At 47.8% G+C, this 17,734-nt stretch overlaps 1 protein-coding gene across 1 annotated transcript in view; it reads left to right on the plus strand.

The window, feature by feature from the left end:
* ARHGEF7 (Rho guanine nucleotide exchange factor 7) overlaps positions 1-17,734 on the plus strand; it is a 127,387-nt gene that overhangs the window by 25,259 nt on the left and 84,394 nt on the right. Inside the window, exon 2 of the mRNA XM_068526341.1 lies at positions 2,695-2,781. Coding sequence (XP_068382442.1) covers positions 2,695-2,781 — 87 coding nt within the window. The remainder of the gene's footprint in view (positions 1-2,694; positions 2,782-17,734) is intronic.

The raw sequence follows: 17,734 nt of genomic DNA on the forward strand, positions 1-17,734 counted from the left end.
TTTGGGGGTATGAAGAGAACTTCTATGTCGGGGTGGGCATTTTCGAGTTCTTCACGGCAATGAACTGGGGCATTATCCAAAATTAATAAAACCCTGAAGGCAAGGTTTTTGCCATGGAGATAACGTTCAGCTTCTGGGATGAAGCAGTTGTGGAACCAATCCCAGAATATTTTGGACGCCATCCATGCTTTTTTGTTCCATCTCCAGTGGACTGGCATACGGTTCAAGTTTTTCCCTCTAAGTGCTTGTGGGTTTTGTGCTCTGTGTACCATAAGGGGTTTGCACTTAAAGTCACCCTTGGCGTTTGCACATAATAGCAAGGTTGCACAGTCTTTGAATGATTTAAAGCCAGGAGTTTTGGAGGCCATTTGCATTACATAGGTTCGTTTGCCAACATTCTTGTAAAATAAGCCAGTTTCATCAGCGTTGAAAACCTGCTCTTCCATATAACCCTTTTCATATATAATGCTTAGCAGGTATTTTTTAAATTCTTCTGCAGCCTCCTGATCCGTAGAACCTACCTTGCCTGCAAGTTTAACATTTTTCATGTGGTATCGCCTTTTGAATCGTGCAAGCCAGCCTGCACTAGCTGAGAAGGGTTTAACATTTTCTTGACCCTGGGTAACATGACCGTAAATTTCTTTGGCTTTCAGCCTCACAACAACGCTGTCCACTACACTCTTTTTATTGCTTGTCATCTCATGAATCCACAAATTTAGTTGCTTTTCCATCTTTTCCATAGCTCCATCACGCACTACAGAGGTTACTTTAGCACTTTCCTGAGCGGCTTCACGTACAGATCTGCGAATATCCTCTTCCTTTTTCTGGATGTACCGTATTGTTGACTCATTAACATTGAATTCTCTGCCAACAGCGCTATAACTCAGGCCTGAGTGAAGCTTATCTAACACACGTATTTTCTCTGTAAGGCACATTACAACCTTCTTGCGCTTAGGAACGCCAGACAGTGCTTTAGCACGACGCTTGGGGGCCATTTAAAACAGCGCAATCACCAAGAAAAAGCAAAAAAAAAAAAAAAAAGGTGAAAAATGTGGCACCAGTGGAGTGAAAAGGACATTTGCTTACATTATGAGCCACAAGAAGATGGCAGAGCATGGCCTTGTTCAAATTCAGCTGGGAACGTGTGCATAAGACAGTTCAAATTTTTTGCTGCTTTGCACATGTCTATAAATGACTGAGAAAGTGCCGCAAATACGGATTTTGGGGTTACACATAAATTTTATCGAGTAGGCGAATTTGCAAATACAGAATCCGTGAATGAGGATTGACTGTATTTGTATGAAAAACAGTGTGAGGGAGGAGTAAAATGGACTAGAAGGCAGCTTTGGTTTTGCTGTTCCACTCTCAAGTTCCACTGAAAAAAACAAACCTGTTCAATATTTGGAGGGAAATATGCTGGCACTTCTAAGAATTTTTAAACTGTAGAGTAAAAAAAGTGTCACTTCCTCCCTCTTGGCACTGCTCAACACCCTGGTTTTCTTTTGTAGTTTTAGAAGACCTGACCACTTTGCAATGAAACTGCAGTATTCCTGAGAGAGGCCTGATGGAATGTCGTGATTTCCCCCTAGAGGACAGAAGGACAAAAATGTCTTCAACGTCCCCAAATGCTAGAATTCTGGATGATACTTTAGTGTAAAAAGTCTTCACATGCCATTCAGAACGACAAAAAGCTCTTCCGAGATCTCAGGCTTCTCCCTTGATTGTTCTGTGTAACTGGTGCTGTTCCTGGTCTCCTTTGTTTCTTGCCCTGGGAGGCTGTCAGTAACTTCTTACACGTGTGGCCGTGGCCTTTACAGCCCTGCCTCGGACCAAGCACCAGACAGTCTGCAGGAGCCCTCGCTGCTCTTCACCTGTGATGGAGGCTGCATTCGCCACAATCTCTCCCCAGCTGACTTTTCGCTGACGAGTGACCGGCTATTTTGGTTAATCACTGATGAAGCACATGGTCTATACGTAGTAAAAGAAAACACTGCACTTTAATCGCAACCGGCATAATTTACGTCGCTAATTGTTTTAAGTCATCGTATTAGAATTCCAGCTCCACTCTCCCCGAGCCGGGGGCGGGGAAGAACTGAGAAAACAACAGGTTCTCAACAGCCCCTTCGTGGTTGCTTCAAGCGGCGGAGGCCAAGCTTTCCCGGGTCCCTCTGGGCGGGGCGGGCTGCGCCTGCGAGGCCGCTTCGGAGGGCGAGCGCCGGGTGCGGGGATGGGGAGTCCGCGCGTGAGCCGGGCCAGGCAGGCCGCGTCCGAGGGCGAGCGCCAGGTGCGGGGAGGAGAAGTCCGCGCGTGGGCCGCGCCAGGTGGGCCGCGTCGGAGGGCCAGCACCAGCTGCCGAGGGAGGAGGCCGCGCCCTCACGGCGGAGGACCGGAAGAGATCGCGGGCGGGGCCTGCCGGGGCGCGGTCTGAAGACGTCACTTCCGGCGCCGCTCCACTTCCTGGCGAGGGAAGGGGGCTGAGATTGGTGCAGCCCGGAGGAAGGAAAAAGGGTGAGGAGAGGCGGTGGCCGAGCGAGCGGGCGGGCGCTGGGGGCGGCCGGGCTAGCTCCGGGCCGCCGGGGCAGCCCGCCCTGGTCGCTCGCGCGGCCGGCACGCCCGCCGGGGCCGCGTCGCGTCCCCCTCGGGGCGCATCCGCGGCCTGCCCGCGGCGCTCAGCGCCTGTGCTCTGTGTTGCAGGTCTACCCGGAGCCCCGGAGCGAGGGCGAGTGCCTGAGTAACATCCGCGAGTTCCTGCGAGGCTGCGGGGCGTCCCTGCGCCTGGAGGTGAGTGGCGGGGGCGCCGGGGCCGGCTGGGCGCTGGGGCGCGAGGCGGGCGGGCGTGGTAACGGCCCGCAGCGGCGGCGCCCGGGGCCCGGCTCGCGGGTCCCCCAGGGGCGACTACGGGCTCAGGGCAGGGAGGAGCCCCACATTTTGCCCACTGCAATGGGGAAAAGTGGTTCCAGTAGCTCGTGGTGCAGGTGACAACACGTTTTCGACAGCCGTTTGTTGGGCAGGGGCGCTTTCTGACTCCTTGGTACTTGCCTTAGCTTTAACTCTGCCCTAGGGATTCTCGGGGAACCCGCATCCAGGTCTGGGTCAGCCGTCAGAACCCTAAGCAGGTGATCAGGCGGAGCCAGGAGAAATAAAATGGGCCCCCAGTCCTCCAAGTGTCACTCCCTTTAGTTGGTTTTTACTCTGATAATTGATGTTTAGGTTAGGGACATGTTAATCTATGTCTTGGGGCGTGGGTGTCATTTCCATGTTGCTTAGGATTTTGTCACTGTGCTAAATACAGTCTTTCAGTAGCAGCTCTCTGGAAATTTCTTTTTCATCTTATGTTACCATGTGTGATTTTTCTTAATCCTGCTTTAGATCAGAAATCTAGCTGCTTTTTTATTTGGAAATTACAGACTAATGAGGTTCTAGTCAGTTGGGGGTTTAAATCTTGCCTTTTCTACCTGCGGCTTTACCACTCTCTGCCTTTGTTTCCTTATCTGAGTACTGAGATGAATTATACCAGGCTCCTAGGTAACAGTATATGAAAGCATCTCCAACAGAACCATAGCAGTTTCCCATCCTAAAAGAACAGTCTTTTAGGTTTCTTGGGAAATAAATGTAGAAGTCATCAAATCTGTGAGGAAGGCTATATGGAAAGCTTATCTCTTAGTTGAAGTTTGATACAGAGTAAATTACTGTCTTTGTGAGTATGATTGGAAACACTAAGTTGGTAGCATTTGATGTCTGTGAGGAAATCATGTACAGATAAGTGAAAATGCTCAGAGGAGAGTCCAAAGTGGAGATGGTTGCTGTTTAGGCGTGGGAGAGACATTGTTTCAGAAAGGTCTTTTCCTCTGCTGGGTGGGCTTTGTCCTTTTATCGTTGAGTTTCCCTGTTAGGCTGTGATAATAAATGCTTGTAGCAGTTTTTGCTTTTTTTGACCTTTGTTGAGGAATTTTATTATCCCCTTCAAACTATTGAGTTTTGTTTCTCATTAGACTAAATTTGAAACTCACTTTGCACATTGATTATAATCTGACACTTAAGTGTAGGATTTTTCTAAGAAGATATTGTTTTAAAGAAAGTTGGAGGTAAAAAAAACGCAAAACATCTCATCCTTAGTTTTCCAAAGGTTGCTGTTGAAATTTTATATAGCTGCTATTTTTTAAAATTGAGTTTATTTAAAGATGTTCTAGAAGAGACTTTGTTCACTAACACATCCTAAGCATCTAGAACAGTGCTTGGCATATAGCAGGCCTTCAGTAAATATTTGTGATTGACTGATGACCTGGCAGTTGTAGTTGGTAGTAAAGGTTTCCTTTTATATAAAAAAAACCAAGTATGACTTATTTTGTGCTATTTAAATATCTCTTCCAGTCAATTTACAATAGAGGCGAGTTCAGTTAACATTCTTTCAAGCTCAGTTATAAGTTAAACTTTAAAACTTCCAATGAAATCAGAGGTAATAATTTAAAAAAGCACATCGGAAAGCTCATACATTGGTTAGTCACTGTGAAAAAGGAGCTCTGTATGGTATGGACTCAACTTGGGCTTCCAGACTTGTAATCTGTGATGTGAAGGGACAGGCCTGTTCGCTGAAAGACAGCCTCACACATGGAACACAGTGTGGCGGGCGGTTTCCCAGTGTTTTTAAAGAAAAATACATGGAAAGGGAGTGAGGAGAGAAGGACTTTGCTCTTTTGAAACACTTTGTAGCTCTACACACTTCATTTTCACAAAATGCTGGAAGACAAGAGACTGACAGGAAAGCTTTTTTTTTTTTTTTTTTAAATATTTATTTATTTATTTATCTTTGGCTGCATTGGGTCTTCATTGCTGTGCGCGGGCTTTCTCTAGTTGCAGCGAGTGGGGGCTACTGTTCGTTGCAGTGTATGGGCTTCTCATTGCGGTGGCTTCTCTTGTTGCAGAGCATGGGCTCTGGGCGTGCGGGCTCCAGTAGTTGTGGCACGTGGGCTCAGTAGTTGTGGCGCACGGGCTTAGTTGCTCCGTGGCATGTGGGATCTTCCCGGACCAGGGCTTGAACCCGTGTTCCCTGCATTGGCAGGAGGATTCCTAACCACTGTGCCACCAGGGAAGCCCCCGACAGGAAAGCTTTTGAAATTACAAACATGAAACTCAAAATTGATAGCTTGAATTCTAGATTAGCTTTTGTTCTATATAAGTGTCAAGGTAGCTTTTTCCAGGGCTTAGTTTAGACTGCATTGTGTTTGTAACAGACTGCTTGTCTTTGGTATATGTATTTTTTTGTCTACCACCATTATAAACTGTCTTAAGGGGACTTCCCTGGTGGCGCAGTGGTTAAAATCTGCCTGCCAGTGCAGGGGACACAGGTTCGAGCCCTGGTCCGGGAAGATCCCACATGCCACGGAGCAGCTAAGCCTGTGCGCCACAACTACTGAGCCTGTGCTCTAGAGCCCGTGCTCTGCAACGAGAAGCCACCGCAATAAGCCCGTGCACTGCAACGAAGAGTAGCCCCCGCTCGCCGCAGCTAGAGAAAGCCCGCGCACAGCAACAAAGACCCAATGCAGCTGAAAATAAATAGATAAATAAATAAATTTATTAAAAAAAAACTGTCTTAAGATTTCTTAAAGGAAGAGATGAACTGAACATCATAATTACTTTATCAGTTATTTTAATGCATACACACGTTAACTCGCTGTGGAAAATCAAGTATTATTCCCCTAATGAGTTGTTCTGATTATGAAAGGCGTTTTAATTTTAAAGGAATATTGTACAGTTTGCATTTATTGTTAAACTTTGAGAAGCAATTTAGGTTTTAAGTTGGAAAACATTTTTAAATTTGGAAAATTTAAAAAAACTTAAAAATTGGAAAACTGTGTTTAGGAAAACAGCACATATAACTTGGATGATCTTTTCATCTTTCATATAATGTTTGCTTCCCAGCAAGCATCTTGTTTGACTTTTTTGTTTCCTTAAATAGTATGGAATTTGATAAGAATTTAGGTTTTTTCTCATGTTCCTAATGGTGTAATAAGGATGTCAGATGACCCTGTTTAGGACTATGTATGTCTTGATAAATAAAGTCAGAACTTTTCTGGAAAGTTAAGTTTACTGATACAAGGAGCCAGGCACCATGATTCTCTCCAGCTTGGGAATATTGTGTTTGGAAACCCTCGTTTGCCTAGCACGTGTAGCAAGGACAGAACTTGTCCTGGACGTGCAGGCAACGTTGTGTGTGAGAGAGAAAGTTGCTCACGCTGACCAAGTCCTGTCTTTGTATAGTTTTCCAGAGTTTCCATCTGACCCCTGATTTCAGTTCTCAATAGCGTGCTGTTTTTGGTTATTTGTAACACTTTCTAAAGGACTTCCACGTGTTGTCTTAGTTTGCTCCTTCGTCTTTTGAGTTATTACAGTCCTTGTATTACAGGAAGGAGACGCAGCCTAACTCATCAGTTCTCACTGTTAACTGCATGAACGTTAGCCACAGGGCTGCTGTTGGGCTTTTTAAGGAATACTGATGTGTGGACCCATCTCCAGAGGTTGTGCGCTCAGCAGGTCCTGGGGAGTGGGGGCGGATGTGAGAGTCTCCGTGCTGGAAGTAAGCAGAAAGGCCAGCCGGGGCCGTGCAGCCCGCTGAGGGGGCTGGCGGTGCGGAGCTGGGGCGCGGAGCTGGTGTTTGGCCCTGAGTGAGGGGCTTTTCCACTGCTGCAGGCAGCCTTGCTTCTGGACCCTTCCTGGAGAAGCGGATGGTGTCCGGTTTGGGATGCAGCATTACTCACTTTATACTAATCTGTGTGATTAGGTAAATCGTCAACAGTTGCAAACTAATGTATGTCTGTAATGACCACAGGTAAGCCGGAACAGGCAGATCTATGTAAGGGAAATAATGCTGTAGTCATTTATTAGTGCTTAAAACTGTGAAAGAAAACTGTTCCCTTGACCGTGAGACTGTTTAGGAGGAAATGTTCTGACTTTCACTCTATGAGACTGTTTTGGTGGCACTTTGGTGTTTGTTTTGCAGGGTGAATGGTGGACTTGTTCACATCACAGATGTGAGTCTTTGCTGACTTGGATGCCATCTCATTTTTTACCTGTTTTTAACAACTTTATATCTGTTCGCTGAGTCATTACTTTCTTAGGCCTCTCCATCTGTATCACCATCAGCAGCAGTTGGCCACTCCTCAGAGTAATTTTTCACAGAAAACCCAGTTTGTCTCACTTCCCAGGAATTGTGTACACGGCGCTGCGCAGCCACGAGCAGGTCGTACTGGGGCGGACGCGGAACGGTCAGCTGGGCGTGCTCTCCTGCTGCAGTTTGGGCCTTTAGTAAAAGTGTCCTGTGTACTTGCAGGGCCTTGCTCACCTCCTGGTAGTTGCCCACGAATATCAGCTTTCTGCTTCGGAGGGCCGGTGAGCACATTGGCCTGCAGCCCGCTGGGTTTCTGTCCCGCTCTGCCTCTTGCCAGCTCTGCCATCTGGAGAAGGGGCATCACCACGATGCAGGCCCTTCGTATTTGTGGTAGGATTAAATGAATTAGCATATAGCACTTAGAACAGTGCCTCACGTGTTTTAGGTGCTACATAGACAGTGGCTGTTACTGTTACCGTTTTCTTGTAGTTTGAACAACGTTGGTATGTATTTTTAAAAAACTTTACCCCATAATCCATATTCAGTTGTACAAAATTCAGGAAATGGAGAAATGTGAGAAGAAAATAATTATATAATGATGCCATCTAGAGATAACCGATGTGAAAATTAGTGTATATTTTTCAGTCTTTTCTCCCCTTTGCACATACGTAAATATGCTTTTAAAATATCCATGACATCGTAGTATAAATGTTTTATAATATGCTTTAACTTAACATAGTGACTGTTTTCTTGTGTTAAATATTTGTCTAGTTATTTTTAATGGCCTCTTCGTAGTTTGTGGTGCTAATCCCCATTTTTGGGTGTAGAGGTTGTTTCTAAGTTTTCATTGTGGTAAACAGTGATCTGTGTGATGGCCATTTCTGTACAGAATCCTTCATCTTTGATTATCTCTGAAGGAGAAATTCCCTGATAGGGCAGTGCATAGGTCAAAGGTAGGGCTTTTAAACATTCCAAGCCCTATTGCCAAATTGTCTCCAGAGACATTTTTATCCTTTTGCCTTGCCCCTATATCGGTGTGTGAGAGCACGCCTTTGCAGTCAGTCCTGTGACTGCCTGTATCAGTTGCTTCTCTTTCCTTCGGGAAATGGAAACCTCTTGGGGTAAACATTTTGGCTTTTCTTTCTTGTATCATCTGCAGTGCCCGCATTTCTGCGTAAATGGTAAACGAAAGCAGATGTGACGCACTCAAGGTTTCCTCCGTTGGACTCGCAGAGGAGGATGTGAAAGAAGAGCTGCTAGACTAGGAAATCAAAGTTGAAAACTGTAGATGTTTGCAGTGCTCCTTCCAGCTTTCTGACAAGTAGCCTCTGGCTGTTCCGGGGTCGCTCTGTAAAGGGGGAACTCTGGCTGGAAGCACGGCTCGAGACTGTGTGCAGAGGTGCTGATTTCCCTCTGTGTGAGTGATGAAGTTTTCATTTTCTGTCTTTAAGGTCGGGAGAGAAGGGAAAGGTATTAGGTGGGCTCCCCAGTGCTGTAATCAGCTAGGCTGATGGGCTGATGAGTTAGGGAAAGAAATTGCCTTACATCTTTCTAAAACGTTCGTCTTCTTTGTGTATTTCCGACGGACAAATTCTTTTGTTAAACTTCTTTGTCCTCCTGCTCAATTCTCTTCTAGATTTTTAACAAGGTTATGATTGAGATTTTGTCCAAAAGAATATTTAAAAATACTATTGGGATAACTAAGACATGCTCATGTGAAAACTTGAAACTTGTTGATGTAGGCTTCAGGATTAATTGAAACAAAGACAAAAGTATATAGTTCTTTCTCTGGGAATGAGATGCCCCACCCAGGTGTTACCTTCGACCTAGATTCAGGTTAAGCTGTTTGCTACAACTTTGCACTGAAGGTGTGTTTGCGGTCACACAGCAGTCTGTCGTGTTAGGTAGTCACCTGTGCTCCTGACTCCATGGTGAGCTGGAAGTGGTAGGTAATGATGTAGTATTTATTGACCAACTCAATCAATTCTTGAAGTCAGTTTATTCATGTTTTTGCCAGAACTTGCTGTTTAAAGAAGTTGAGAGACAGTAAGTGATTAAAAAGTCATTTAGGAGATGAATAACTATTCTTTGAATATCTTGTAGGTACTTATAAGCAGAGAAAGTCAAATTCTACTCTGATATTATGATTCTATTTAATTTTTCCTGGAAGACTGTCCGCGTTCACCCTCTGTGTTCCATTGGAGAGCCTGGCCAGCTGTCCTGTGGGCGAGTGGTTCGTCCCTTCTGCATCCAGGCTGCTTTCCACTGTGGAGAACTAGACTTCCCTTCAGGTCTTTGGGTGTCTCATTGTCTAGATCAGCACCATCCAATAGAAATATAATGTGAGCCACATTTGTGTTTTTAAAATTTCCTAGTAACTACATTAAAAAAAAGTGAAAAGAAACATTAAGTTAATTTTAATAATACATTGTCTTTAACCCAGTGTACCTGTAATGTTCTTATTTCAACGTGTAGTTAACATAAAAATATTATTGACGTTACTTTGTCTTTTCACATTAAGTCTTTAAAATCTGGTGTGTGTTTCTCACACTCGCAGCACCTCTCACTCTGCATCAGCTACATTGGAAGCGCTGAGCAGCTCACAAGGCAAGCGGCCCCACGTTGGACCACGCGAGTCTAGATCACTGGAGAGGCTGGGGGAGGACAGTCAGCTTGGAATTAAATGGGGTTAACATTCGTCAGGTACAGAGTAGGTGCCTAGGCGTTTCATATGTGCTGTATCGTCTGATCCCCCCAGGTGTCCTGCAGAGGAGGTGGTGCTTTCCCCATTTTGCAGCCGAGGAGACGGAGACTTGAGGTGACGAGGAGGTCTCGGGTCACAGCCCAGCGCGTGCGAGCCAGGGTTTGCGTTCTGCCGGGCACGCTGTGCCCGGGCTGGACTAGGTGAACTGAGGATCGCAGGGCAGTCCTGTTAGCCTGACTCCTAGCGGGGGTTCTCGGGGAGCTTGGCTGGCGGCAGGGCTGGCCTCGTGGGCTTGCCGCCGAGTCGTCAGGCGGGGCCCCACGCTTGGTTTAATGCTCTGCTGCCCCCCTCTGAAGTTCTCAAGAATCTTTGCACGACGAGCTCTGCAGTTTCAGCTTGCGCTGGGCCTCCCCTGGTGGCGGTGCTCTTAGAGGAACCCGAGAGGTGGTGAGAATGAGCGGCGGCCCCTGCGTGCCCACTGCGTCCTGGGCCCTGCCTCGTAGACGCGGGTCAGCTCGCTCAGTCTTCAAGCAGCTCTCTCAGGGTGGATCGTTCTGCCCGCGCGGTGCCTAGGGAACTAAGGCGCTGGCGCGTAGGGTGCCTGCCTACGTCCACAGCTCGTGAAGGTGGAGCAGCCCGCCGTCCCGCTCATCAGAGGCCTCCTGAACAGTGACGCCCCTTGAGAAGCTTCCCGAAGAGGTTCAGGAGCAGAGCAAGGTGGAATTAAGGCTGAAATGGGAAAAGTGGAGGCGGCTCGGATAGTTTAAGCTCCTCTCACTTGTCGTATTGATGAGGCTAAAGCCCCAGGCTGGTCCCAGGCAGGCTGGGTAAGGCCAGTGAGCTGTGTCCCTGACCCGGGCTGGAGGAGGTGGAGGAACGAGGCTGAGACGGGGTGCAGCAGCTCGGCCCACGTCCGTCCCCGCTGCGAGGGCGGCGCCTCGTCTCGTGCACTGAGGTTTAGTACAGCTTCCCAGGCAGCCACCATTCCTCCTGCCTGTCAGCAGTAATGACAGGAAGTAACATGGACCTGGGGCTGCTTTTCCAAAGGGTCCTTTTGAGAAAGCCCCCCTCCGCTGTTGGGTGGTGGAGGGTGGGAGGCAGGAGAACTGTGGGGTGAAAGGAGAGGACGGCTCTCTTGGAGGAATTGGAAGCACGTCTCTTCACTTTGTGTCTGACTCTTCAGAGCCTCCAGGAAGGGGCTCGGCTAGAGGCTGGGTGTTGGGCTGGGCACGCGTCCGCGTCCTGCAAAGCCAGGGTTGCAGTCTTCAGTGAAGCTTCTCCCTCCTCACCCAGCCCACTGGCCTGGGAACCTCGAGGGCACTGTGAATACACGTGGGTCCCAGTGCTGGCATGCTTAGGCACTCAGGTCAGATCTGTGTTGAATGCGTGAGACCAAGGGTGAACAAGATGGACGGGACAGCAGTAAGGTTTAATCCGTTAATGTTCGCTTTATCCATGTGAACAATTGTGCCTCCATCTTTTTAGCTCATGTTGCAGGGTTCTGATGCGTCGTTCAGACGTGCTTCATGGGAATGGACTGTCCTTTTGCAGGAAGGATGGTCTCAGCTGTGGCCAGCTGCTGAGGAGGTGCCAGCATGTAGGACGGGTGCATTCAGGACGCTCTGTAGGGCTTTGAAGGTAGACACCCTGCGGGTCTCCACTCTTGGGTCAGACCTCAATTTGGATGTCCATGAATTGGGTTTGTATGAGGGCAGGTCCCCAGAAGATGTCTGGAAACGTTCGGGGCAGATAAGGACCCGTAGCCCCTTTGGGACTCCGTTTCTTCTTCTGTAAAATGCGACTTTGAAAAGGATAATCTGTAGACCTTGGAATCGGTCTGTGTGATAATCTGAGAGGCAGAAGATGAGACACCGCGACATCTTTACTTCAGTTTATTGTGTTGATAATGGTTAGCTTGTCGCTTTCGAGGGGCATTTATTAGTAAAATTCTAGTTGTTTCGTCTTTCCGCAGCTGCTCGGTTTGTCAGAGCTCCCTCTTGGAGCTCCTTCACGCAAGGTGCTCATTTAAGAAGGAGGCTATCTGGCTAATGACCAGCCTGTGCCAAAGATGGCGCTTCAAAGTGAGGACGTGCTTCGCTGAGCAGTAACTGCAGCATCGTGGCGAGCCCGCGGGTCTGTTAGTTCCACCTTGGGGCCTGAATTGAGCCTGAAGACGGCTTCTGATCCTGTGGAGGCGTGTGTCGGTTACTCTGAGTCGTTTGGAAGAGTATCTGGAGCAGCTCTTGTGTATCCCAGGGAGTGATGTCCGGCTGCCAGTGCGGTTCCGAGGCCAGGAGCCCACTGCCCGCGTCACTAAGCCGAGAGGGGAGAATTGATCCCGGCAGTGCTTTCTTTAGTACTGCAGGGTAGCAAAAGCGTCTCCTAACTTGTTTTAAAAAAAACTTACATTCTTCTAAGATCGATAAAAGTACTTTCATTCCATTCACTGTTGTTTCCAGTGTTGCACCAAGTCTGCTATCAACTGGAATGAGAAAGGTGCCTCAGTTTCTGCCAAAGGGAGAACTGAGTTGAGAGTCTAGATCTCTTACAGAAGTTTTGGTTTCAGTGGGTTTATAGCTACTCTGCGGTAAAGTTGATCTCAGTTCTTGCATTTTATTTGTGAGACAGCTGGTGTAGTGTGTTGGTTTTCTGTAGCTGCCTAACAAATGACCCCAAACGTAGTGGCAGAAACACTGCCATTGCCTGCCTCTCAGCTCTGCAGTGAGGCCGGCGGTCCGGTGAGCTCGGCTGGGCTCTGTGCTTGGGGTCTCACAGGCCCTGGACGGGGTGTCAGCTGGGTGGGCTCTTGGTGGGAGCCGCGGGGGGACATTTGTTTCCACGTCCCGAGGTGGTGCGCAGGGATGAGTTCTTGGTCCCCACCGTGTTCTCTGGCCGCACCGTGGAAGGCCGTAGGAGGACCTAGAGCAGGGTGGGCAGCTGTGTGTTGGAGAAGCCCACGTGCCGCTCTGCTGTGTACCCGTGTCCCTCTACACGCTCTTTCTCCTGTTGCAAACTGGTCACGGCCCAGTGGCCTTTCGGAAGCGACTCAGGTAGAGCAGCTCCTGTTGGACGCTGCGTCCTGCCTGCACATGGGGAGAGTCCTGAGCTGGTGTGACCGCCTGTTTCTCTGGCCATAGGAAATTCTAGTCACTTGGGGTCCTGCCTTTTGACCTCATTACCCTCTTTTACTTCCTATTTCCCACCTTTTTTAAGTTTAGTAAAACAGACTTCTTTGAATATCTTTTAGCTGTCACTTTTCTATTGATATTTTTATTTTAAAACAAATCAAGAAAATCCCCATTGGTCTCGCAGGAAGGGGACCCCTTTTCCTGACAGGCATTTCCCCGTTGGTCTCGCAGGAAGGGGACCCCTTTTCCTGACAGGCATTTCCCCGTTGGTCTCGCAGGACGGGGACCCCTTTTCCTGACAGGCATTTCCCCGTTGGTCTCGCGGGAAGGGGACCCCTTTTCCTGACAGGCATTTCCCCGTTGGTCTCGCGGGAGGGGGACCCCTTTTCCTGACAGGCATTTCCCCGTTGGCCTCGCGGGAGGGCACAGCCCCTTCCCCCTGTTGCCCTAAAGCAGTTTGTGTCCCTGAGGAGTTCCCTTAAGTCGTGGGAACCAGCGAGCGGAGAGATTCCCAGTGAATAATTACAGAGCAAAACAAATCTCGAGGCCTTTCAGACCATGTTTAGATGTGAAGATCTGCATTTTGTATGTTTTAAAAAAAGAACTTCCTACCAGAATATGCATTTCTGACCTAATTTGTCCCAAATTTTGGACCCAATTTATTTGGTGTGTATTGGGTGTTTTCCCTGGTAGTTGAGAGAAAGTGCCTGGTCCTTGAGCTGAGAAGTGAAGGGTCTTTCTCCCTCCGACCATTAGTATCTTCCACCGGGCTCTGGGGTTAATGAGGTGTGTGCATGTGCTCTTCAGGAAGACTAATAGGTAGATCGTGGCACCCGCTTGGGCTGTAGACCGTGGAGCTTTTAAAGTAGTGATTCCAGCATCCCCTCCGAGAGTATCTGATTTAATTAGTTCGTGTTTAAAGCTGACCTGGCGGGCCCTTTAAATGAGGGTTTGTTTTCCCCAAGCTTGCCGAAGGGCCAAGGAGCCTGCCCAGCTGAGGAGACAGAGAGGGAAGGCTGCTTTCCTCCAGACTTCTCGTGGCAGAATCAGGCCAGCCTGGCTGTGCTGGGCATTTGAGGGAAGTTGGTGTGGAGCGATTGAAGTGACGGGGGCCTCTCAGCATCGCTGGTTTGAGTCCTTGTTCCATGAGACCTTTACAGGAAAACTGTGGATGGTGAGTGAAGTCTTCCCTGTCTACTTAAAAGTGAAGCCAGAGCGGTGAGGGGATGCAAGAGAGAGCCTCGTAATCTGCCCGCCTTTCCTTTATTTTGAGAGGTTTAAAACTAGCAGAAAGGCAGGAAGACTAGTGTAAGTGCCCTGTGCCTTCACTCCATCGTTGTGCAGACGTTGCTTCACTAACCATTTAACCCGTGTGTACACTTCGTGACACTGGCCTCTGGGTGCTCGCAGCACGTGCATTTTTAAAACGGGGACCTCTTCCTGCGTAACCACGTCCTGCTGGCACAGCCCAGGCATTGTACACTGTTCTAGGGATACCGTCTCAGATGCGGTCCCAATGGTCTCCAGGTGACCTTTGTGGCTTTTCTTTAAACACAGGCACCAAACCGGGGTCTTGCGTTGCATTCAGTTTGTCGTGCCTCGTTGGTCTCTGTAGTTTCCAGAACGGTTCCTCCACCGTTATCCTTGATGACTCGCACGTTTTTGAAGAATCTGGGGTCGTTATCATGTAGAGTGCCCCACAGTCTGGACAGGATCTGATTCAGGTCAAACGTTTTAGGCAAGAATTCTGCACAGGTGCCGTTCTGTGTTCCCGTGGGTCGTATCAGACCTGTGATGTTGACATGCTCCGTGCTGCCGGCGCTGAGTTCCATCACTTGGCGAAGGGGACGTCCACCAGGTCTCTCCGTTGTGCAGGTGCCCTTTCCCTTTGTACTTGGCATGTGGTCTGTGGGGGGGGGGCCCAGAGCCTCTTGCCTGGTGCCCCTGGCATCATCGCCTGATGTCCTTCCTCTCGGGGTCGCCAGGTGGGGACTTGTGGCATGAGGCTGCCTTCGGGACCTCAAGCTCTGGTCAGGAAGGGACATTTGAGCGCGGTGTTGGGATCTAAGCTAGAAAGTTGTGTATATTTTGGCATGTGGGAGAGGAGAAAATGTTACTTCTGCTTTCCAGAATCTGAAGACTGGTACTGTTTGTGAACTTAGCCATTCACTTCTGAGCTCTGCATACCGATGTACAAACTTGCCATACTTTTGTAGGTACTGTATTTTTTACAAATGGAAGGTTTGTGGCAACCATCCATGGAGCAGGTCTGTTGGTGCTGTTTTTCCAACAGCATTTGCTCACTTCATGCTCACTTCATATCTCTGTGTCACGTTTGGGTAGTTCTCAACGTATTTCATACTTTTCCATTATTATATTTGTTATGGTGATCTGTGATTAGTGATCTTTGTTACTATTGTAATTGTTTTGGGTTGTCACAAAGCACACCCATATAAGACGGCAGAACTTAATAAATGTTGTGTGTGTTCTCACCACTCCACCAACCAGCCGTTCCCCCATCTCTCCCTCTCCTCCAGCCTCCCTGTCCCCTGAGGCACAGCAATATTGAAATTAGGCCAGTTAATAACCCTACAGTGGCCTCTTGAGTGTTCAAGTGAAAGGAAGAGTTGCACGTCTCTCACTTTAATTCAAAAGCTAGACGTGATTAAGCTTAGTGAGGAAGCTGTGTCAAAAGCTGAGATGGGCTAAAAGCTGGGCCTCTTGCACCAAACAGTTAGCCAGGTTGTAAACGCAAAGGAAAAGTTCTTGAAGGAAATTAAAAGCGCTACTCCAGTGAACACACAAATAAGAAAGCAAAACAGCCTTATTGGTAATATGGAGAAAATTTTAGTGAGCTGGATAGAAGATGAAACCAGCCACAACGTTCCCTTATGCCAAAGCCTAATCTAGAGCAACTCCCTCTCTTTAATTCTATGAAGGCTGAGACAGGTGAAGCTACAGAAGAAAAGTTTGAAACTGACAGAGGTTGTTGCTTCATGAGGTTGAAGGAGAGAAGCCATCACCATAACATAAAAGTACAAGGTGAAGCAGCAAGGGCTGATACGGAAGCTGCAGCAAGTTATCCCGAAGATGTAGCTAAGATAATCAGTGAAGGCGGCTACACTACACAACAGATTTTTAATGTAGATGGAACAGCTTTCTATTGGAAAAAGGTGCTATCTAGGACTCTCATAGCTAGAGAGGAGAAGTCAGTACCTGGCTTCAAAGGTCAGACTGACTCTTTCATTACGGGCTAATGCAGCAGGTGACATTAAGTTGAAGCCAGTGCTCATTTACCATTCTGAAAATCCTAGGGCCCTTAAGAATTATGCTAAACTACTCTGCCTGTGCTCTGTAAATGGGACAACAAAGCCTGAATGACAGTGCGTTTGTGTATAACATGGTTTACTGAATATTTTAAGCCTACTCTTGAGACCTACTGCTCGGAAAGATTCCTTTCAAAATGTTACTGCTCATTGACAATGTCCCTGGTCACCCAAGAGCTCTGATGGAGGTATACGATGAGATTAATCTTGTTTCCATGTTGCTAACACTATATCCTTTCTGCAGCCCATGGATCAAGGAGGAATTCCAACTTTTAAATCTTATTATTTAAAGAGTGCATTTTGTAAGGCTACAACTGCCACAGATGGTGATTCCTCTGATGGATCAGGGCAGAGTCAATTGAAAACCTTCTGGAAAGGATTTACCGTTCTGGATGCCATTAAGAACATTTGTGATTCATAGGAAATGGTCAAAATACCAACATTAACAGAGTTTGGAAGAGTTGATTGCAACCCTCATGGATGACTTCAAGGGGTTCAAGACCTCAGTAGAGGAAGGAACCGCAGATGTGGTGGAAACAGCAAGAGAGCTAGAACTAGAAGTGGAGCCTGAAGATGGGACTGAATTGCTGCCATCTTGCAGTAAAACATTAACGGACGAGGAGCTGCTGCTTACGGGTGCGCAAAGGAAGTGGTTTCTTGAGATGGAATCTCCGCCTGCTGAAGAGGCTGTGAAGATGGGTGAAATGACACCAAAGGCTTTAGAATATGATGTAAACCTAGTTGATAGAGCAGCGGCAGGGTGTGTGAGGACTGACTCCGATTTTGAAACAAGTTCCACCGTGAGTAAAATGGTATCAGACAGCACCGCATCCTGCGGAGAAATCGTGAAAGGAAGAGTCAGTCGACGTGGCAGACTTCATTGTTGTCTTATTTTAAGAAATTGCAGCAGCCGCCCCAGCCTTCAGCAACCACGAACCACCCTGAAAAGTCAGCAGCCGTCAATGTCGAGGCCAGACCCTCCACCAGCAAAAGAGTACGACTAGCTGAGGGCTCAGACGATGGTTGGCATTTTTTAGCTATAAAGCGTTTTTAAATTAAGATATGCACCTTTTTTTCTTAGACATAATGCTGTCTCAACAGACTGCAGACTGCAGTATAAACATAACTTATTTGCTCTGGGAAACCAAAAAATTCATGGGACTCTAGTGTGATATTCGCTTTACTGCGGTGGTCTGGAACCGAACCTGCAATATCTCCAAGGTGTGCCTGTCAAGGCCTTTAAAACCGCATAGCAGCTTGCTGACTGGCTCCTAAGTACCGAAGCAGCCACAAGGCAGCGTTGCCAGGCAGATGCAGTGAGCCCCGGTACACAGAGGAGAAATGAGATGTGGGGAGGTGAGGGAATTTGCCTGATCTCTACTAGTCACTAAGGGGCAGAGTTGGTACTTGAATCCAGGTTTACAGAGATTCCAGAACTTATAAATTTAGAACTAAAGGTCAGCTGGAAGAA

Source organism: Eschrichtius robustus, chromosome 18, assembly GCF_028021215.1.
Source record: "Eschrichtius robustus isolate mEscRob2 chromosome 18, mEscRob2.pri, whole genome shotgun sequence".
Lineage (NCBI taxonomy): Eukaryota > Metazoa > Chordata > Mammalia > Artiodactyla > Eschrichtiidae > Eschrichtius > Eschrichtius robustus.